At 38.8% G+C, this 18,202-nt stretch overlaps 2 protein-coding genes across 5 annotated transcripts in view; one reads left to right on the top strand and one right to left on the bottom strand.

Moving 5' to 3' along the window:
• The window catches only part of ANKMY2 (ankyrin repeat and MYND domain containing 2), a 38,773-nt gene extending 28,319 nt beyond the window's left edge, over nt 1-10,454 (top strand). The window contains exons 6-10 of one of the 2 annotated variants that reach the window (XM_020912555.2): nt 117-331; nt 1,328-1,463; nt 5,620-5,748; nt 7,712-7,841; nt 9,267-10,454. In XM_020912555.2, coding sequence (XP_020768214.2) covers nt 117-331; nt 1,328-1,463; nt 5,620-5,748; nt 7,712-7,841; nt 9,267-9,454 — 798 coding nt within the window. In that variant the 3' untranslated portion in view covers nt 9,455-10,454. Of the gene's footprint in view, nt 1-116; nt 332-1,327; nt 1,464-5,619; nt 5,749-7,711; nt 7,842-9,263 lie in introns of both variants that reach the window. The other variant, XM_020912554.2, reaches the window with a different exon arrangement.
• A 5,943-nt stretch (nt 10,455-16,397) lies between these two features.
• The window catches only part of LRRC72 (leucine rich repeat containing 72), a 52,056-nt gene continuing 50,251 nt past the window's right edge, over nt 16,398-18,202 (bottom strand). For all 3 annotated transcript variants that reach the window (XM_070470630.1, XM_070470613.1, XM_070470619.1), the window contains one exon: nt 16,398-17,939. In XM_070470630.1, coding sequence (XP_070326731.1) covers nt 17,774-17,939 — 166 coding nt within the window. In that variant the 3' untranslated portion in view covers nt 16,398-17,773. The remainder of the gene's footprint in view (nt 17,940-18,202) is intronic.

The raw sequence follows: 18,202 nt of genomic DNA on the forward strand, positions 1-18,202 counted from the left end.
AATATAGTGAATATGTGACCATGAGAAATACTTTATTTGGTAATCAAAACTGACTGCCTAAATTGAGCATGGAAAGTCTCTCATGGAATTTCTAAGCTCACTGGGGTTTCTTCTAGATTGTGATGCTTATAAATGAGAATCCTCTTCTGGCAGAAGAAGCAGCTCTGAATAAATGCTACAAGGTGATGGATTTGATTTGTGAGAAATGTATGAAGCAAAGAGACATGAATGAAGTACTGGCTATGAAAATGCATTACATCAGCTGTATCTTTCAGAAATGTATTAACTTCTTAAAAGACAGAGAGAATAAATTGGACACTCTGATCAAAAGGTACAGTTTTTAACCATGTCATGTATAAAATACACTCGAATGGATAGTGTTTTATTATATGAAATCTCGTCATGGCTTTAAAAATTAAACATTTTAGCAGCAGCTGTTACTGTTGAGATCACATTTAATCTGTCAGAAACCAGGGGCCCTATTAAAACTAGATTGATTATTCCATTCTGTACTGTTTACAACATTTTTGCCATCCTAAATTATGGGTGAGGAATCTTAAGTTTGGGGAGGTTAAAAAGCATTTGTAAAATCATACAGCTAGAAGGTAGCCCAAGTCCAGATTTGATGATAGGTATGCTATGCCATAACTGCTGCTCTAGGTTGATCCCAGCCCTCAGTGTATCTATGTTCCTGTAACTGGGAAGGTGTGTGTTGGCCTTGTTCTCTGACTACCAGGGGTCAGATTCTCATGATTTTACTAAGAAAAGAGAACTAAGTCAGAAGGGTGTGACTTAGTCAGAGTTTACATTCTTTGTTCAAATAACTGCCATGGTAATAAGTAACTAGCTAATCTAATAAATGTCTAGTATGTTTTACGTCAGGGGTCACCTTTTTAAATACATCCCTGGGCGCCTAAACCTGATAAGACCTGGCCTAATGGGCAGGTGGAACAGCAGTTTGAATTGAATCGATCCTCATGATGTGACTACGCAGTGAAAATCTTAAGCAGCAAAGAAAAGTGAAAGTGTTGGTCACCCAGTTATGTCTGACTCTCTGCAACCCTGTGGACTGTAGCCCGCCAGGCTCCTCTGTCCGTGGAATTCTCCAGACAAGAATACTGGAGTAGGTTGCTATGTCCTCCTCCAGGGGATCTTCCCAACCCAGGGATCAAACCCTGGTCTCCTGCGCTGCAGGCAGATTTGTTACCCTTTGACCTACCAGGGAGGCCCAGGGAGCAAGGAAGGAACTACTCAAACTTCATGTGTTCAGCTGGGAGGAAATGCTTGATAAGTCGATTCCAGTTACTCTTTTAAAACTATCTTTCAGCTTGTTAAAAGGCCGAGCTTCTGATGGCTTTCCAGTATATCAAGAAAAGATCATTCGAGAAAGTATCAGAAAATTTCCTTATTGTGAAGCTACTCTCCTCCAGCAGCTGGTGCGAAGCATTGCTCCTGTCGAAATCGTAAGGCTCTTCCTAACTAGGTTAACTCCGTTAGTAGGACCTAATTACCATATTTTATATAATTAGAGGCATGTTCTCCTTAGCATTATTTAGTTACCTAATAAAGGCATAATTATCTGAGGGAAAATTTCAGAAACAAACATGGAGATAAATTTGCCTGCTAACACTGTTTCTGTTTATGCGTTTTCCCTCTGTCAGTCCTCTTCTTTCATTTATATAGTTCATGGTTTAATACACAGTATTTCCTTAGGTCAGAACATAGATATTATAGTTACAGTGGATACTCACATTTTTAGTGAGTTGGTGAAACCTCAACGGTGGGATCACACCCAGTACGTAATACAGACCCACGTTTGTTTTCACATGTAGCTTGTGAAAAACCAGCATAAAATCCCGTACTAGATGGAAAGTAGGAACTGAATGTCTGCCTTGATGGTTTCCTGTCGGGGGGATGTGAGGGGATGAGTTATGGGAAAACTCACTGTGTATCCTGCTAAACGATGTTAGAGTATGTCCCGCTTCTTAGATCCTCCCTTAATGCCTCTGATTTTATAAATTTTCCACACATTAAAAAAAAGTCTCTTTATACTTGTCAGTTATGGGAAGTAAATTTGAACTTTATTATCTGCTCTTTACTTACTTTCGTCATGTATTTATTTAAGCGGTATTAAAGACACTTCCTGCCTTCCCTATTTTGGATAGCTTTCAGATCACCTTATCTATACCAGTTATGCTTTTATACATTTCAATGGAATCCCTTATCAGCCTTTGTGTAATCGGCAAGAAACTGATCCTGACACTGTTACCATCCATGCCTTCCTCCCTCCCTCTGACAATGTCTGTTCTTCTCTAGCCTTCTCTAGGCTGCACTCTCAGCCTGAAAAATCAGGACAGAAAATGAGTTCCAGGTGTTCCTTTTATACATTAAGGTTTCATCCACTCAGAACCATTAAAGAAGAAAAACCTAAGCAGACAAGATGATTTCATGAAGTTCATGCATTGATTTATTCCCGAGAGTTCGCCATGATTTCACACAGAGATTCTTTCCGCTTGCTCTGTAATACGCTTGGCTATTTGGTGTTTAAGTTTTTTGGAAGTTTAAAGTTACCATATTATGAGGGTAGCTTATCAATTATGAAATGTGTTTTGGCTGTGCATATCATACTCCAGCCAACCATGAATTAAATAGATAAGAGCTTATTTAATTCACATATACTCAGAAGCCCAAAGGTAGGCAGACCCCGTCTTGTACAGTGGACTAGGGACCCAAATCCTTTCCCATTTTCCCACCCAGTATTCTTTAGCCATATGGATTATCATGCACATGCTAATGACCTGACAGTTGCAAGGCATTTTTCCTTCAAAATCATATCCTTCAAACTCATATTCCTGTCCTAGGCAGGCAAGAAAATGAAATTGGTCTAGAGCTGGAAAGCATAAGCTTATCAGAGAAGCGGTTAGCAGTGGCTGCCGAGGGATACTCAGCACTAATAAGTATAGCTGACATTGTACCTTTAAGGGAGAAAACAGAAAAACTAAAAAGAGCAGGTCGGAGTACTTTTTAAAAAGTCAAAGCAGGTCAGTGTAGGACTCAACAATCCATCTTAGCCCTATATCATAGAACAGTGCAGCTGGAGAGGATAGTGTCTGATGTTTATCCTAGTGATCTGAGTCATCAGTAGTAATCAAGATAATATTTATTTAATGCATTTTAGAAACATTGCTCTCTTTAAAGACTTCTGCTTTCTTGAAGACTTGATCTGCAATGCTTGTGGCTGTGAGTGTCCCAGATAGCCACTGTTGACTGCCTGACAGATTCCAGTATTCTGCAAGTTCAGAAGCCTCTGAAGCAGTATTAACCTTGTCCCATGACACGGTGGTTCTCACGGTCGGCTGCCATGAAGATCACCCATGGTATTTTCTGACAGTGTTAGTGCCTGAGCCCAAACCGCTGCCTGTCGTGGAACTCTGGCTTCTGCTTGTCACAGAGGTCAGCAGGAAGTGTGAGGCATAGTCCTATTTAAGAAATGCTCCCCAAACATTGTAACATGAGACCGTTGAAGATATTTTGCTTTATCATTTGAAGGTGTATATTTTAACTTCTGGAAGGTCTCTGATTTTATAGGATACATATTTAACAAAGTAGATGACAAGGTTTGGTATGGTAAGAAAGAATTCTTATCACTCAACTGTGACAAGAAAGATTTCACATGGTTATTCTGCTGTACCATCAATTTTTTTCTGAGGCAGTAGTTCACATTAATAGCCATATTTCTAGCAAAAAATATTTTAGTTTTACTTCTGGTATATTTGTGAGAATATCATTGTTTTGTGACTCCTACAAAAGTCCCATCTTGGGAAAGATTTTGAACATGTCTCAGTCTTGATTTTTTTTTTCCCCCTTAATTTTTATTTATTTATTTTTAATTTTTGGCTGCACTGGGTTTTCGCTGCTGCAAGGGCTTTTCTCTATTTGAGGCAATTTTTAACAAGCTCTCTGATGCACGCCCTCTTTCAGCACAATTGCCATAGACATTCATTCTGTGCAAATATTCTGCAGATAGTGGAGGCTACTCTGGTTTCAGTGCACGGGCTTCTCATTGTGGTGTCTTCTCTTGTCGTGAAACACAGGCTGTAGGCTGTGCGGACTTCAGTAGTTGTAGCACATGGGCCCTGGGCTCCAGAGCACAGGCTTAGTATTTGTGGTATATGGGCTTGGTTTCTCCGAGGTGTCTGGGATCTTCCCAGCCCGGGGATTGAACCCATGTCTCCTGCATTGGTAGGCAGATTTCTGTACTGCTGGGCTACCAGGGAAACCCTGTCTCAGTCATGTTTATGAAAAGAATATTTGAACATGAATATGTAATTGTAAAAACATTTAAGTACCAGTAATTCTCAAACTTTTAGTATGTTTCAGAATCATTTGTAATAATGCAGGTACATGGACCACATCCTTTGAGACTCTAATATAGAAAGTATAGATCGATCTGAATTTTGAACAAACTATCTGATACACTATCATTTCAGCACAACTGCCATAGACATTCATTCCTGATGAAATCATTAACTTGTAACTAGTATCAAGCTATTATTTCAGCTTTTTTCTCACTGTTATATTATCTTCATTCCAAAAGAGAATTCTTAACTCTTGAACTAAAAAGAAACTTAGTAATTATTTGTTTTCAGGAGGAGTAAAGTGGTTTTGAAATGAGTCCAGTGTAAAACAGTGTTCCAAGGTGGTTATTTGTTATGTATAACTGGTAAAATAAATATTCTTAGAAAGGAAAAGCAAATAAAAATAAAAATATAAATTATGAAAATGTCCACATTTTTAGTTAGGAATAAAAAGCAAATTTGAAAAACTCAGAAATGAGAACTGTTGTGAGTAGGTATGATAGCTCCATACCCTGTAATTGCTCTAAGTAGATCTTAATAGTATTATCCCAGGCAGATAAATATTTAAATAGGTCTTAATAGCATTACCCCAGGCAGATAAATATTTGCCCTTATAATTTCCTCTGTTAAGAAATTTCATAAATCCTCTTTAGCAAGCCATTCTGATTTTCAATAACTGTATAATTTTCATATTTTTGGTTTTCTTAATAACCTAATGCAACCACATGTATAGCTCTTTAATCTTAAGAGTTTGGAGCATTTCAGTGATAAAGGTGATAGTTTTATCTATTAGAATTGCGGATCTACATCAAGTAAATAGTTTTAAATAGACAAGTTCTTTAAAACACTTAAATTGCATTAAACTTTTAAGAATTATGATAAACATTTGTGATGTATCCTATAAATTGTCCCTCAGAATATGTATTATATATTGTCTTCATTCTCAGAAGGAAATTCCACTCTGAGTTCACTGTCCTATATCTGAAATCTTTGTATGCTTACTGAATAATCCCAGTTGAAAAGTACGTTTATTCTAGAATCGAGCCAAATTTTTTCTTTCTGAACATCTGGGTCCACGACTTACCTGCCACGTACTTGGTGCAGAAAAAGGTGTGCTCAGAAAGGTGTCTGTGCCATAAAGTCTGTGCAGGCTCTCTCTCGCCTGAATCGTTTTGTCTCTTTTTCTGGAAGTGTCTTTGCTGCAATCTGTTCATGGTGATTTCAGAGTTTTGTGTTTTTTCCCTCTTCTTGCTTCCTCTAGGGTTCTGATCCCACTGCATTTTCTGTGCTCACCCAGGCCATCACTGGTCAAGTGGGTTTTGTGGATGTTGAATTTTGCACCACCTGTGGAGAAAAAGGAGCAAGTAAGAGATGCTCAATGTGCAGAATGGTAAGACTGAAGTGAAGTTTGTTGACATCTGGTTTAGATTTCATCGAAGTTGATAACTGAGTTTTAATATTCTATAAATGTAATAGTTGGTGTTTTTTTCTAATAAATTCTAATATATTAGATATGAAGTATTGAATCTAATATTTTAAAATAATTTTGAAAAAGAACTGTAGGATACATGTAGTTCTGTTCCCTCTTCTGTCCAGCTCACATGTTGGCCAGCTTCCATGCTGACCACACGCAAAAAAAGAGAGTATGAATGAATGAATGGTCATGAGAAAACTTATTCACAGGGGACTGAGACTGGTGCATATATGAGAACCTACAACGATTCATAAATATGCAGTCTTAAATCTTCCAGTGTTGACTTCAGCTACTCTCTCTTCATCAGCTCTTCCTTGTAAAGTTCTCACTCCCTTCTGACTGTCACTAATCTTTAAGCTTTCTGCACTGCTACCCACTTCTGCTCGAATTATCTTTATAAAGAGCATATCTGAATGGATTCTTCTCACATACAAATACTACCCACATGCATGCATCTGTACGTTCACTTTACCCTATAGATCATGTTAATTTCCTATTGTTTTTAAGGTTGAAATTCTTCGGCACGTTCTTCTGCAACCCATCATGTTCTCCTAGAAACTTCTTCTCCAGTTTCATTACCTTTAATTACTTACCTGTCTGAGCCTCAGTTTTCTTTTGTGTGAAATGGGGCTAGAGTTGTGAGAACTAAATGAGACCATCTATATTGATTAACTATGGCCACATATAAAAACACTCCAAAATTCATTACTTAAAATGAGTCTTTTTTTTTTTAAGTTTTTCTCATGTTTGTGGTTGGCTGGGGCACATCTGTTCCATGTGTTTCTCATCCTCCTTGGGCCAGCAGGCCGGGGTGAACATGTCCCCATGGTGATGGTCGGGCTGTAGATGATGTAGGTGATGTAGTAGGCAAGTAGAAACATACAAGGTCTTTTGAGGTCCAGCCTTGAAATTGCCATGCTGTCTCATTGTTCTGGCCAAAACAAGTTGCCTGGCTTTATTTAAAGTTAATTCTCCTCCCCTTCAGAGAAAAGAACTTTGAAGTCACATGGGAAAATGTATGGGTGCAGGGAAGAGTGAAGAATTGGGGCCAGTAATACAGTCTATAATACCTTCTATGTATAACAGCCTAGCCCAGTACTTGACATATAATTTTACAAAAGTCTCAGCTCTGTTTACACAAATATGTTGCTCTCCTAAACACAGCATTCACTTTCCTATTCCTGCATTTTTGTACAAGATATTCCGTCCACTTGGAATGCTTCTTCCCTGTTTCTCTGTCTGCTGACTCCCTCTATTTAGAGTGAGTCATTGCTTCCTCTGTGTTCCCATTGCTGTTACGTCCTGTTCTAGGATATAAATCATGTTGCTAATTATTAGCCTCCATCCATGCTACCCCATCCTGCTCTAGCTTCCTCTGGGACAACAATTGTTATTTTCTTTGTCCTTGTACCGTATCAATTCTGGCACACAGAAGTCTCTCAAATAAATCATATGTTAGAGTCTTTGGTAGACCATGTGTTATATATTCATTGTTGTTAAAAAGTATAAGCTAAAAATTGCAAAGGTAAACAATACACATTCATACATCATGGTTTTAAAATAAAGCACATTGGGAGTTAGTCACTTAGTCATGTCCGATGCTTTGTGACCCCACAGACTGTAGCCCGCCAGGCTCCTCTGTCCATGGCATTCTCCAGGCAAGAATACTGGAGTGGGTTGCCATTTCCTTTTCTATGGGATCTTCCCAACCCGGGTATCAGTCCCGGGTTTCCTACATTGCAGGCAGATTCTTTACCATCTGAGCCACCAAGGACGCCTAGAAAAGTTAATATTTTCACAGCACAGTACTTGATTTAATGTTGTAGTTGAGAAGTCATGTGACTACACCTCTTGAAAATAAACCTACAATTGCCTTCAGGTAATATACTGTGATCAGACCTGCCAGAAAACACACTGGTTTGCACATAAGAAAATCTGTAAGAATCTCAAGGACATTTATGAGAAGCAACAGTTGGAGGCTGCCAAGGCAAAGAGTGAAGAGGAGAACAGTAAGTGTATAAAAACTGAGACCATAATACTTGTCAGTAGGAAGAGGAAGGATCAATTATATGAACACAGGACACACACACAGGAACTGCGTCTTCTCAGGGAACCAAGGAAGACTGGTGTTAACAAACATCAGGATTACACTTAAATATATCCTTCTTTTGAGTCTCTGGGATAATGTACAGACTACAGTCAGCCTAGATAGCACTAGAAAATGAAAAATGTAAAATTCTGAGGAATGATATTTATTCCCCTTTCTACTTTGTGATTCATGAGACTGCTCTGGAGCCATGTGACTCTTAATGAGTAGTTTACTTATATTTTGCTCACAAAGGATTTTAAGGTCTTTGAATAAGGAAATAATTAAATTTCCCCTAATGGCTACCTGAATATTTTTAAGATTGGAAGCCTTTAAATTTCTTAATTATGAAACTGCAGGTAAAATTATGGAGTAAATTTATAAATTACAAGTTAACTTGCACAGCTTAACTTTCCACAGGTGTGAGGGTAGTGAGTTCCATATTATTTTTCCTCTCCTTTCCTCATAAAGTGTATGACTCATTTTCATCAGAAACAGTGAATTGCTTCGGCAATGATTCACATATTGGAGAAGAGAACCGCCCACGCTCTTACGTCCCACCCCAGAGGATATAGGATATGTATCACACATTCTGGGAAGTGATAGGTTGCCAAAAGGTTACCTGGGTGATTCTGATACTAAGCATGCTCATCTCTATTCCTCAAAGGACCATGTCCCTTTGCCACCTGGTGGAGAAACATATTAATGGAAATGGATGATTTGTAGAAAACTGCATTCATACCAAATAAACTGGTATAAATAGATTATTAATAGGATAGTCAGGCTTTCTGACTATCTTGCTTTCGAGAACTGTTTGCTGAACCAAACCTTTATATCCTGTGTGTTGAAAGCGGTGTATAACGGCTGGTTACATACTCGAGAAGCTGTATGGGAGGGTTGTCAGTGGATGAGAACTTCTGGTTGTTAGACATCAGTTCATCCCACACACTATTGTACTCCTTTATTCTCCACAAATGTGCGATAGGCTTTATTATCCCCCACTTTATAAGGAGACAGCCTTGGATAGGCATTTTACCTAACCAAGCATGTCAAGCTCATTCATGGCAAAGCTGTATTCGAATGTGGATTTTGCTTGTCTGCAATCCTGATTTCAAGGCCTGGGTTCAAATACCAGTTCTCTTATTTTCATTAGCTGTGCAACTATGAGCAAGTTAACAAACCCCCTCTCTTCTGTTTCCCCATTTGTAAAAGAATAATGCTAATAGAAAACTCCCCCTTGTGGTTGTTATGAGGATTAAATGGTTTAATACACAAAAAGCACTTAGAAGAGTGTTTGGCACATGGTAGAAGCCAGATGACTTTTTTTTTTTCTTCTACTTTTTAGCAGATAGCAAACTTGATGTCAATTCTAATTGTGTTGGTGAAGAGCAGCTGGAGGAGGCTGAAACGACAATCTGCCAAGAGGATGACAATCCTAAGAATTCTGAGGAAGGCGAGAAAGAATCCCTGCAGAGTGATGCTGGGCTGGAAGGCTTACCCGAGGCTGCTGCAGGTCCGCAGGTGTCTGAGGAGTAAGGGCCAGAGCAAGTGTCTGAGCAAGCGCGGACAGTCCTTACCTGGCAGGTAGCTGGGAACTCACATGATTGCGTCCTCCTTGGCTCCACACCTGCCTGGCACTGTGGCGGGATTCCACATTTCACAGAACACGTGCTTTCCAACAAGACCCTGTCCACCACGCCCTGACTTCGTACTGATTCTGTTCTATAATAGGACAGATATTCCTAGAGAGAAAAACTTTTTTTTTTTTCAAAATGCAGGAGAAACATTTCTATTCCCTTTCTGAGGCAGGCTTCCCAGCAGTTGTTCTCAAAGGAAAATAAATTTCCTTTTAAAAAAGAAATATATGTTCTTGGGAACAAAGAGGCAAGCAGAACAGTTGTAGGAGAGGAGATTTTCAGGAAAAGAAAGATTGTATAGCCATAGAGATGGGTAGTTAAAAGAATCATAACTTATATGTAAATAAAATGCTTTGTATAAATAGCATTTATGGTAAAGTGCTACTTATTAAGATGCAATGAAATGAAGAAAAGCCACATGTGAAAGGAGCTCTGACAGTTCAGCTAATGGTGGTTTTCTGTAGAATTTATCCTGAGCAGACTGAACTTTATGTAGTTCCTGCAGTGACATTTTATCTACAGTATTTGTACCTTCAGAAATGTCAAATCCCCCAGGAGGAACTAAGGTATAGCCACAGTTATCTCAGCATGTGCATTAAAAAAAGATGTTTGATGAAACTGTTGGTTAAACAAAGGCTGAACATACTGTGTCCACAGTTACTATAAAGCTGATTCATGTGCCATTTTCCACTTGAAAGGCTGTGACCTTCCTGTAAGCTTTTCATGAGGTTCTTCTTGTCCACAAACTGATTTATAACTGTCATTTGTAGGCTGTGCTGGCATCAGTTTTTAGTGTCTGCGTATTTAAATTGAGCTAGAGTGAGATTTGAAGATAGTGCTGTGTTTCAAAGTTCCCGTGTGTTGACTGTAAAATAAATTGTGCCTACTAATACAGCCAATTTAAATCTTTTTTCATAGTTTATTGCTGTCAGGGGGTGGCAAATGGTAAAGAAATATTAGAGAACTTAAAACATTTTAGGAAACAACAAATACTGGAGAATGCAGTAATAATTATTTTAATATTTACAATTGTAAATCAGAATGACAAGAACTCTCACCTCACTTCACTGATCAGATTCTTCTGTCTTGCTGCTTTTTCTCTTCCTTTCACTCGGTTACTGTTCTCCCAGCCCCAACACGTACATCTTCTGTACACCTTGTAGCGTGCTGCTGTAGGGAGACTTCTTGTGAGTAAATCACTGTTTAGGGTTAAGTGCGTAGGAATTCAACAGGCAGATTTTTCCTGCACTTGTGAATCATGACAAGCCCCACTTCTCCATTGAAATCCCTCAATCTACACACACTGATAAACATTTATCTTTGACTAGAAAAATGGCCCTCCCAGGCCTTCCTCTTCCACAAGTAAATTTTTAACCCGAGTTCACTGATTTTAATTACTTTTTGAGTATGTGGTATCATCATGGTCCCTGTTTTTGGATAGCATGAAAGGTTATGAAAAAGCCGAAGGGAGTAGGAGAATCGAGATGTGGCAACATAGAGGTACTTTTCTCTTTATTGAAATGAATGCTAATGTGAGTCAGAACTCCAACACAACTACAGCAGGCATTAGCAGTAACTTTCCAGTTGGACAAAGAGGACTTCAGATATAAGCCATGTCAGTATCAAAAGTTCTATAGACATATTTCAGGGAAGGGTTGGTCAGAAAATGGAGTTTTAGAAAAATGAGGTTGCTTCTGATGGTATTCTTTGTCATCAATAACCAAAAATAGATGATTCCATTATAACACCATCAAAACAGGTGGTCATCCAGCTACCTTTTCCTTTTTTTTTTTAATGTATTGAATTATTTTCAATATGCCATCAAGAAACTTTTCTCAAAAACAAGACCTAAAGGATTAGAATAGTCTTACTATTGTAATATGTCTTGTGCTCAGAGCTGATATAATAGAATATTAAATTAGCCAATGGGTTTATTCAGAAATTGGATTGTGCTTTTTGACCCAGTGGTGGTTTAGTTGCTAAATTGTTTCTGACTCTTGCAACCCAGTGGACTGTAGCTTGCCAGGCTTCTCTGTCCTTGGGATTTCCCAGGCAAGAATACTGGAGTGAGTTGCCATTTCCTTCTCCTGGGGATCTCCCCAACCCAGGGATCAAACCGGGGTCTCCTGCACTGCAGGCTGATTCTTTACCAACTAGGTAATAATAATAGCTAACACTGAAAGCTACTGTATCTCTGAAGTTATTTTAATATTCACAACAACCCCATGAATTAGGCTTCATTTTTATCCCCTCACAGCACAGATAAGTAAGTTAAAGTCTAAAACGGCCCACTCAGTCATCCAAAAGTACAGAGTTGGAACTCAACAGGGTCTACAGTTTGACTACAGCATTGTACACTCTTCATATGTTACCATTGCTGTAGTTTCTCTGCAGACATGAGATAATAATAGAGCTGTGTAGACAAGCCATTATTTTATAGGATGTGGCGGGTAACCCCTTGGCCCTTAAAAAGATGACTGATTTTAGTTACCCATCATGTTTATGAGTTTACTTGAGTTTTAATGTTATTGGATATTAAACTTAACAGAAATACTTGAGTAGTTCTGCAGTGTTTTTATCTTCTCAGGGCCATCTTCCCTGCTTCTGAAGCAAATCAGTTCCCTTCTTGAGTGGGAGATAGATGTCTTCCTAATCTCCCAGTTTTATAACAATCAGTAGTGACCTGTTTCGTTGGCCACAACAAGACCCATCAGAGTACCTCTCAGAGATTTTACATTCCTGAAGCCAAAGAAGAAGGGTTTTTGTTTGTTTCTCCCTTGGGATGATCATAAATTATAGGGATTCAGTTCAGAAGCTGACATGTGGAGGTACTTAGGAGAATGCAGCCACTGAGTACATACAGATAAGAGAGGGATACAAGGAGGGAAGGGTGTCGAATTCACTGGGTTTTGACATAGTCCACAGTGGGTTTGCTTCATGTGGTTACATGAGCAAATTTCTCATTTGGCTTTCTATAAATCAGAAGCAAAGAACTAAGACTTTATTTTAGGGGGCTCCAAAATCACTGTAGATGGTGATTGCAGCCATGAAATTAAAAGACACTTACTCCTTGGAAGGAAAGTTATGGCCAACCTAGAGAGCATATTAAAAAGCAGAGACATTACTTTGCTAGCAAAGGTCCATCTAGTCAAGGCTGTGGTTTTTCCAGTGGTCATGTATAGATGTGAGAGTTGGACTGTGAAGAAAGCTGAGCACTGAAGAATTGATGCTTTTGAACTGTGGTGTTGAAGAAGACTCTTGAGAGTCCCTTGGACTGCAAGGAGATTCAACCAGTCCATCCGAAATGAGATCAGTCCTGGGTGTTCATTGGAAGGACTGATGTTGAAGCTGAAACTCCAATACTTTGGCCACCTCATGTGAATAGTTGGCTCATTGGAAAAGACCCTGATGCTGGGAGGGATTGGGGGCAGGAGGAGAAGGGGATGACAGAGGATGAGATGGCTGGATGGCATCACCAACTCGATAGACATGAGTTTGAGTGAACTCCAGGAGCTGGTGATGGATGGGGAGGCCTGGCGTTCTGCGATTCATGGGGTCGCAAAGAGTCGGACATGATTGAGGGACTGAACTGAACTGAACTGAAGACCTCCTTGAAAAACTTGATGGAATCAAATTTCAAAAGTTAAATGTATATAAATATAACTAAAAGGAAAACGAAGGCACATAAAAGTTTTGAGATCATATGCTCTTAGAAAAAGTACAAAGGCAGGTCAAGTTTTGGATTACAGTTACCATTTTGATTGGAAAAGCTACCACTACAAGGTGTTTTTGCATCCTTTAATGTTTATTTTGGAAAAACATATCTGTTTGCAGTTGTATAGAAATTAATATTGTTTATGTAAGCTGTGATAATATTAAAGCATCATTTGCATGGACAAAAAGCAAGATCTTAATTTAGTAAAAACAACTTTCTTCTTCCTGCTAATAATGATTGAATGCTTTAGCAGATAAATAGATTTTCCCCCAAAAAGGTGGCTCTAGTTTCTATGTCCTTTAAAGACAAAATTCTAGTTTTATAAATCAATAAAGGCATTTTTTTAAATGGTGATCTTAATTTGTCTGCGATGAATCAGGTAGCTATGTAATTGATCAGTTCAGGGCAGTGTAGCTAGCAAATTCATACACTTACATAAAACTACTTAATCTCAGGGATGATGCCAAATAACTAATTTTAAATGTGAAAAAATTGTCAATTCCAGAAGAAACCATGAATGAATTCTTAGTGACTTTGGCATGAAGAAGGCCTTCTTAAATGTGACACTAAACTCAAAAGCCACAAATAAAACTAGTTCAGCTACATTAAAAAAAAAATCTGAACACTTCTGGGAAGATAGTGTATATATAATTTTCCTTATTCCTTCTCCTAAGTAAGACTGAAAACCCTGGACATTACATATAAAACAAACAGAAGAAGGCAGACTGGCTAGGCCCCTCAGGACCAGGCAATGATACTTGGTTTTTTTTGTCTGTTTTCTTTCTGCCTCATATATCACAAATTTGAGGCGGGAAAAGCCAGTAACATGGAAACAACAACCAGAGGCAAAAATAAGCTCCAACAAACAAATATCTGCTCTGTGGATTTGGGACCCAAAACTGAAACATCAAATCATACCTGAATTTCAAGTCTGCACCAGCCTACCCTGCAAATTTTGGACTTGCCAGCCCCACCCCCAATGGCATGAAGCAATTCCTTAAGATAAATTGCTCTCTGTAAATATGCATGTACCCAATTGATTCTGTATCTCTGAAGAACCCTAATAGACCGCATGTCCTAGTTTGAGCTGCTAAAACAAATTACCAGAGGCTAGGGTGGTTTAAACAGCAAACTGATTTCTCACAGTTCTGGAGGCTGGAAGTTCAAGATCTGGGTGTATAAGCATGGTCAAGTTCTTGGTGAGTGTCTTCCTGGTTTACAGAGGGCCACTGTATTGTGTCCTCATTTAGCAGAAAGGGCGTGCTAGCTCTCTGGCCTCTTATAAGCTTGCTAATCCTATTACTCATGAGACTCCACCCTCATGACCTGATTGCCTCCCAAAGGCTTTACCTCCAAGTACCATCACACTGGGAATTAGATTTCAACATGTGCGTTTTGAGTGAACACAAACATCCGTCTCTGATGCTAGGTATAATTCCTAAGGGGCCCAACTGCTCTTGAACAACACAGGGGTGAGGGGTGCCCACCCTCCCAGAAATCCAACTATAACTTTCCAGTCTGTCCTCCATATTCGCAGTTTCACAGCTGTGAATTCAACCAACTACAGAGCATGTAGTACTGTGCTACATATTGGGAAAAAATCTGCCCATAAGTGAGTCTATGTAGTTCAAAGCCAAGTCGTTCAAGGGTCAACTGTAATAGATGACATATATTGAGCACTTTGAGAAAGCCGCTCTACTTAACACGTCACATACATGATCTAGTATAATCCTTGCAACTCTGTGAAGTAACATTATTTTACAGAAGAGGAAATTAAAGCCTCTATAGAAATTAACTAACTTGTCCAAGTAACATAACTGGTAAGTGGAGGAGCTAAACTAGATTGTCCAATTCCAGAGTCCTAGCTTATAACCACAGCCCTCCACAAATCTATGTATCAGTGTTTTCTCTTCCCCAGTTAAAATATCAAGTGATGCATCCTGAAATAAATGTGCTTCCTCAGACCCGCTTGAATGTGTCTTTGTTGTTTGAAACAAATAACTTAATTAAAGACTCTCTCAATTGTGCATTCCATTTTGGTAGAGTTTTAGATTATTTAGGTAAGGATCATGTATTTATTTTCTCCTTCTCTCCAAATTATATTTAATGTAATGTTTTCCTGTCTTGGAACTAACCGGCCTTCATTCTTGAACCAGAACTACCTGGTATTGAGGAGTGCATTTTAAAACAAATCTTTTTCATACAAATGACATATATTTTCCATTAGTTCTCTAAAAAGATTAAGTAAAATTTGTTAGACATATTTTTGCAGTTGGAATAAATTTTTCTTCCATTTTAGAGATTGTGGGATTAAAAATAACTTTTTTCTTTCTTTTTTTTTTTTTTACTATTCTTTTAGTGGTTAACCTGAGTATTGCAATACCCCATCCTCCATTTACTGCAATCTAATTAAAAAGTAATACTGCTTGTGCAGTTTATGAGCCAAATAAATCTGAGCCAAAATACACCATTTCCATCCTGAAATAGATTGTTGCTCTGCCCACCCAACATTATTGGTTGGTGGGTCTCATGGTACTCAGTTCATGATGAGTTCAGCCCAGGCTCCCAGTTCTAGAGTGAATGCAGTGCCATTCCTCAAACTGATCAGTGACTAGCTCTCTGCTGCTGATGCTGTGACGCTTGAAGACCGCACTGTAACCCCTCTCAGCTTCCCAGAGGCTTCACAAGGTATGGTTACTTACAACAAATACTTCTAGCATTATAGATTAGGCTGGGTTATTGTGTTACTTGGGGGCTCCCAGGTGATTCCGTGGTGAAGAACCCACCTTGCCAGTGCAAGAGACACAAGAGATGAGGCTTCAGTTCCTGGGTTGGGAAGATCCCCTGGAGGAGGGCATGGCAACTCACTCCCAAGTATTCTTGCTTGGGAAATAACATGGACAGAGGAGCTTGGCAGGCTAGAGTCCGTAAGGAAAGAGTCGGATGTTACTGAGCAATGGAGCACACACACACACACATTGTATTAATTATCTATTACTATATAGCAAATTATCCCAAAGTTTATCAGCTTGAAGCATCAGTAAGCATTATCTCATGAAGTTCCTGCGGGCCAAAAATAGAAGCAGCTTGATGGTGTGGTTCTGGCTTGGAGTTTCTCAGGAGGGTGTTATGAAGCTTTCAACTAGGGCTGCAGTCCTCTGGGGCTTAAATAGGATCTGGAAGACCCACTTGCAAGGTGGTTAACTGGGTCTGGAGGAAGAATTGTAACTCACATAGTTGTCACAGAGGACTTAGTTCCTTACTTACTTCTGGAAGTAGGTCCAGTTCTTCACCACGTTGGTCTCTCCAGAGGACTGCGTAAGTGTCATGACATGACAGCTGGCTTCCTGCAGGTTAAGTGGGAAGGAGAGAGAGGAAGAGAACATTTTGTTTCTTCCTGTGAAGTAATCTTGGAACCCACATGCCATCATTTTTGCCTTTATATCAGCCACTCATGAAACTCTTTTTCTTTTCTTCAGCTGTAACCTTCTGCCAACCACCAAACCAGACTCGGCAGATGCTAGCTGTGCACAAAATCATATGTGCCCACAGGTAAAAGGAGGTCACAGATTCTTGGCAACGGTTCACTACTCCCTCTAGGGTTTTTAATCTCTTGCTTTTGATTTCAGCCCCATTTCTACAGTGTGTCTGTGGTACAGTGTGATAAGGTCTAGGCACCATCAGATAAGGGGACATGTTGCTCTGCTTTTTATAAGCTTTTATCTAGCTCTTGAGCTTAGCTGGAGAAGATCAGCAATATATTTTGGGTTAGCTTACATGTCCAGTTTTGTGTCTCAGCACCAGGCAATTGCTGGAAACTTTTCTGTTTTTGCTTCCCTCTTACAGAGCGCTTCTGGGTAGGCCAACCACAGATCATAGGCTCACACCCAGAACTGATAAATGCCTCCAAAGGTGAGGGTGAAAGTCATACCTTGTGTCGTGATCATACAGTGGAATACTATATATATCAATGAGCACAACAGAATTATTGCTACTAGCAACAACATGGGTCCATTTTACAGTGTTGAGTAAAAGAAGCCAGAAAAAATAATTCAGCTTCTATGATTCCATTTATATGCCTTTCAAAAACATTAATATATGGTTTAGAAACCATATTAATATATTTTAATATCTAATATATGTGTTTAGAAACACAATACATGGTTTAGAAATCAGGATGATGTAGTAACTGGTCATTGGACTGGTAACAGGAATGAGGTTTCTAGACTACTGGTAATGTTCTGTTTCTTGATCTAGGATGATAGTTACATGTACATGTTCATTTTTTTAAAAATTTGTTAAAACTTATGACTTGCGTATATTTCTATATCCATGTTTAACTTCGAAAGAAACTTAAGAGAAAATGTAGGAATTATTTTTCCTTGGTGTTTCTGTTTACATTGTAATGTTTCAAATAACACCACAGTAAATAAAGAATATGCTAATCAAAGAAAAGTTTAATATATAACTGAAAACTACTAAGATTACTAGAAACACCAGGGGCTATCTCAGTGTGATTGTAAGCATTTGGGCAGGTCCTGTGTCTTTCTCTTCAAGGTATTTTTCCTCTCGTGTTGGCACCGTGTCCCAGTTCAGAGAGGTAATAGACATTGCCGATCGCTTCATGGACCTTACAAAAACAGCATCTTCTGGGTCATCAAACATAGTTCTGCAAAAATGGCAATTACGTCAGGAAAAAATCAATTAGACCAAAACACATATTTAATTTAAAGGCATCAGTGCCATATTTTTCTGTTATTTGTAGTATAGTACCACTGACAAATGACTTTAGAGCCCTACTGACAAATGACTTTCAGGACAAGTAACACTGTTTTTATTGTATATTTTAAAAATACAATGGACATATTTGGTATCAGCTATAATAGATGTCAATATAGATGTGACTATTCTTGCATTCACATTTAAAGTCAA

The sequence above is a fragment of the Odocoileus virginianus genome, chromosome 1, assembly GCF_023699985.2.
Source record: "Odocoileus virginianus isolate 20LAN1187 ecotype Illinois chromosome 1, Ovbor_1.2, whole genome shotgun sequence".
Classification (NCBI taxonomy): domain Eukaryota; kingdom Metazoa; phylum Chordata; class Mammalia; order Artiodactyla; family Cervidae; genus Odocoileus; species Odocoileus virginianus.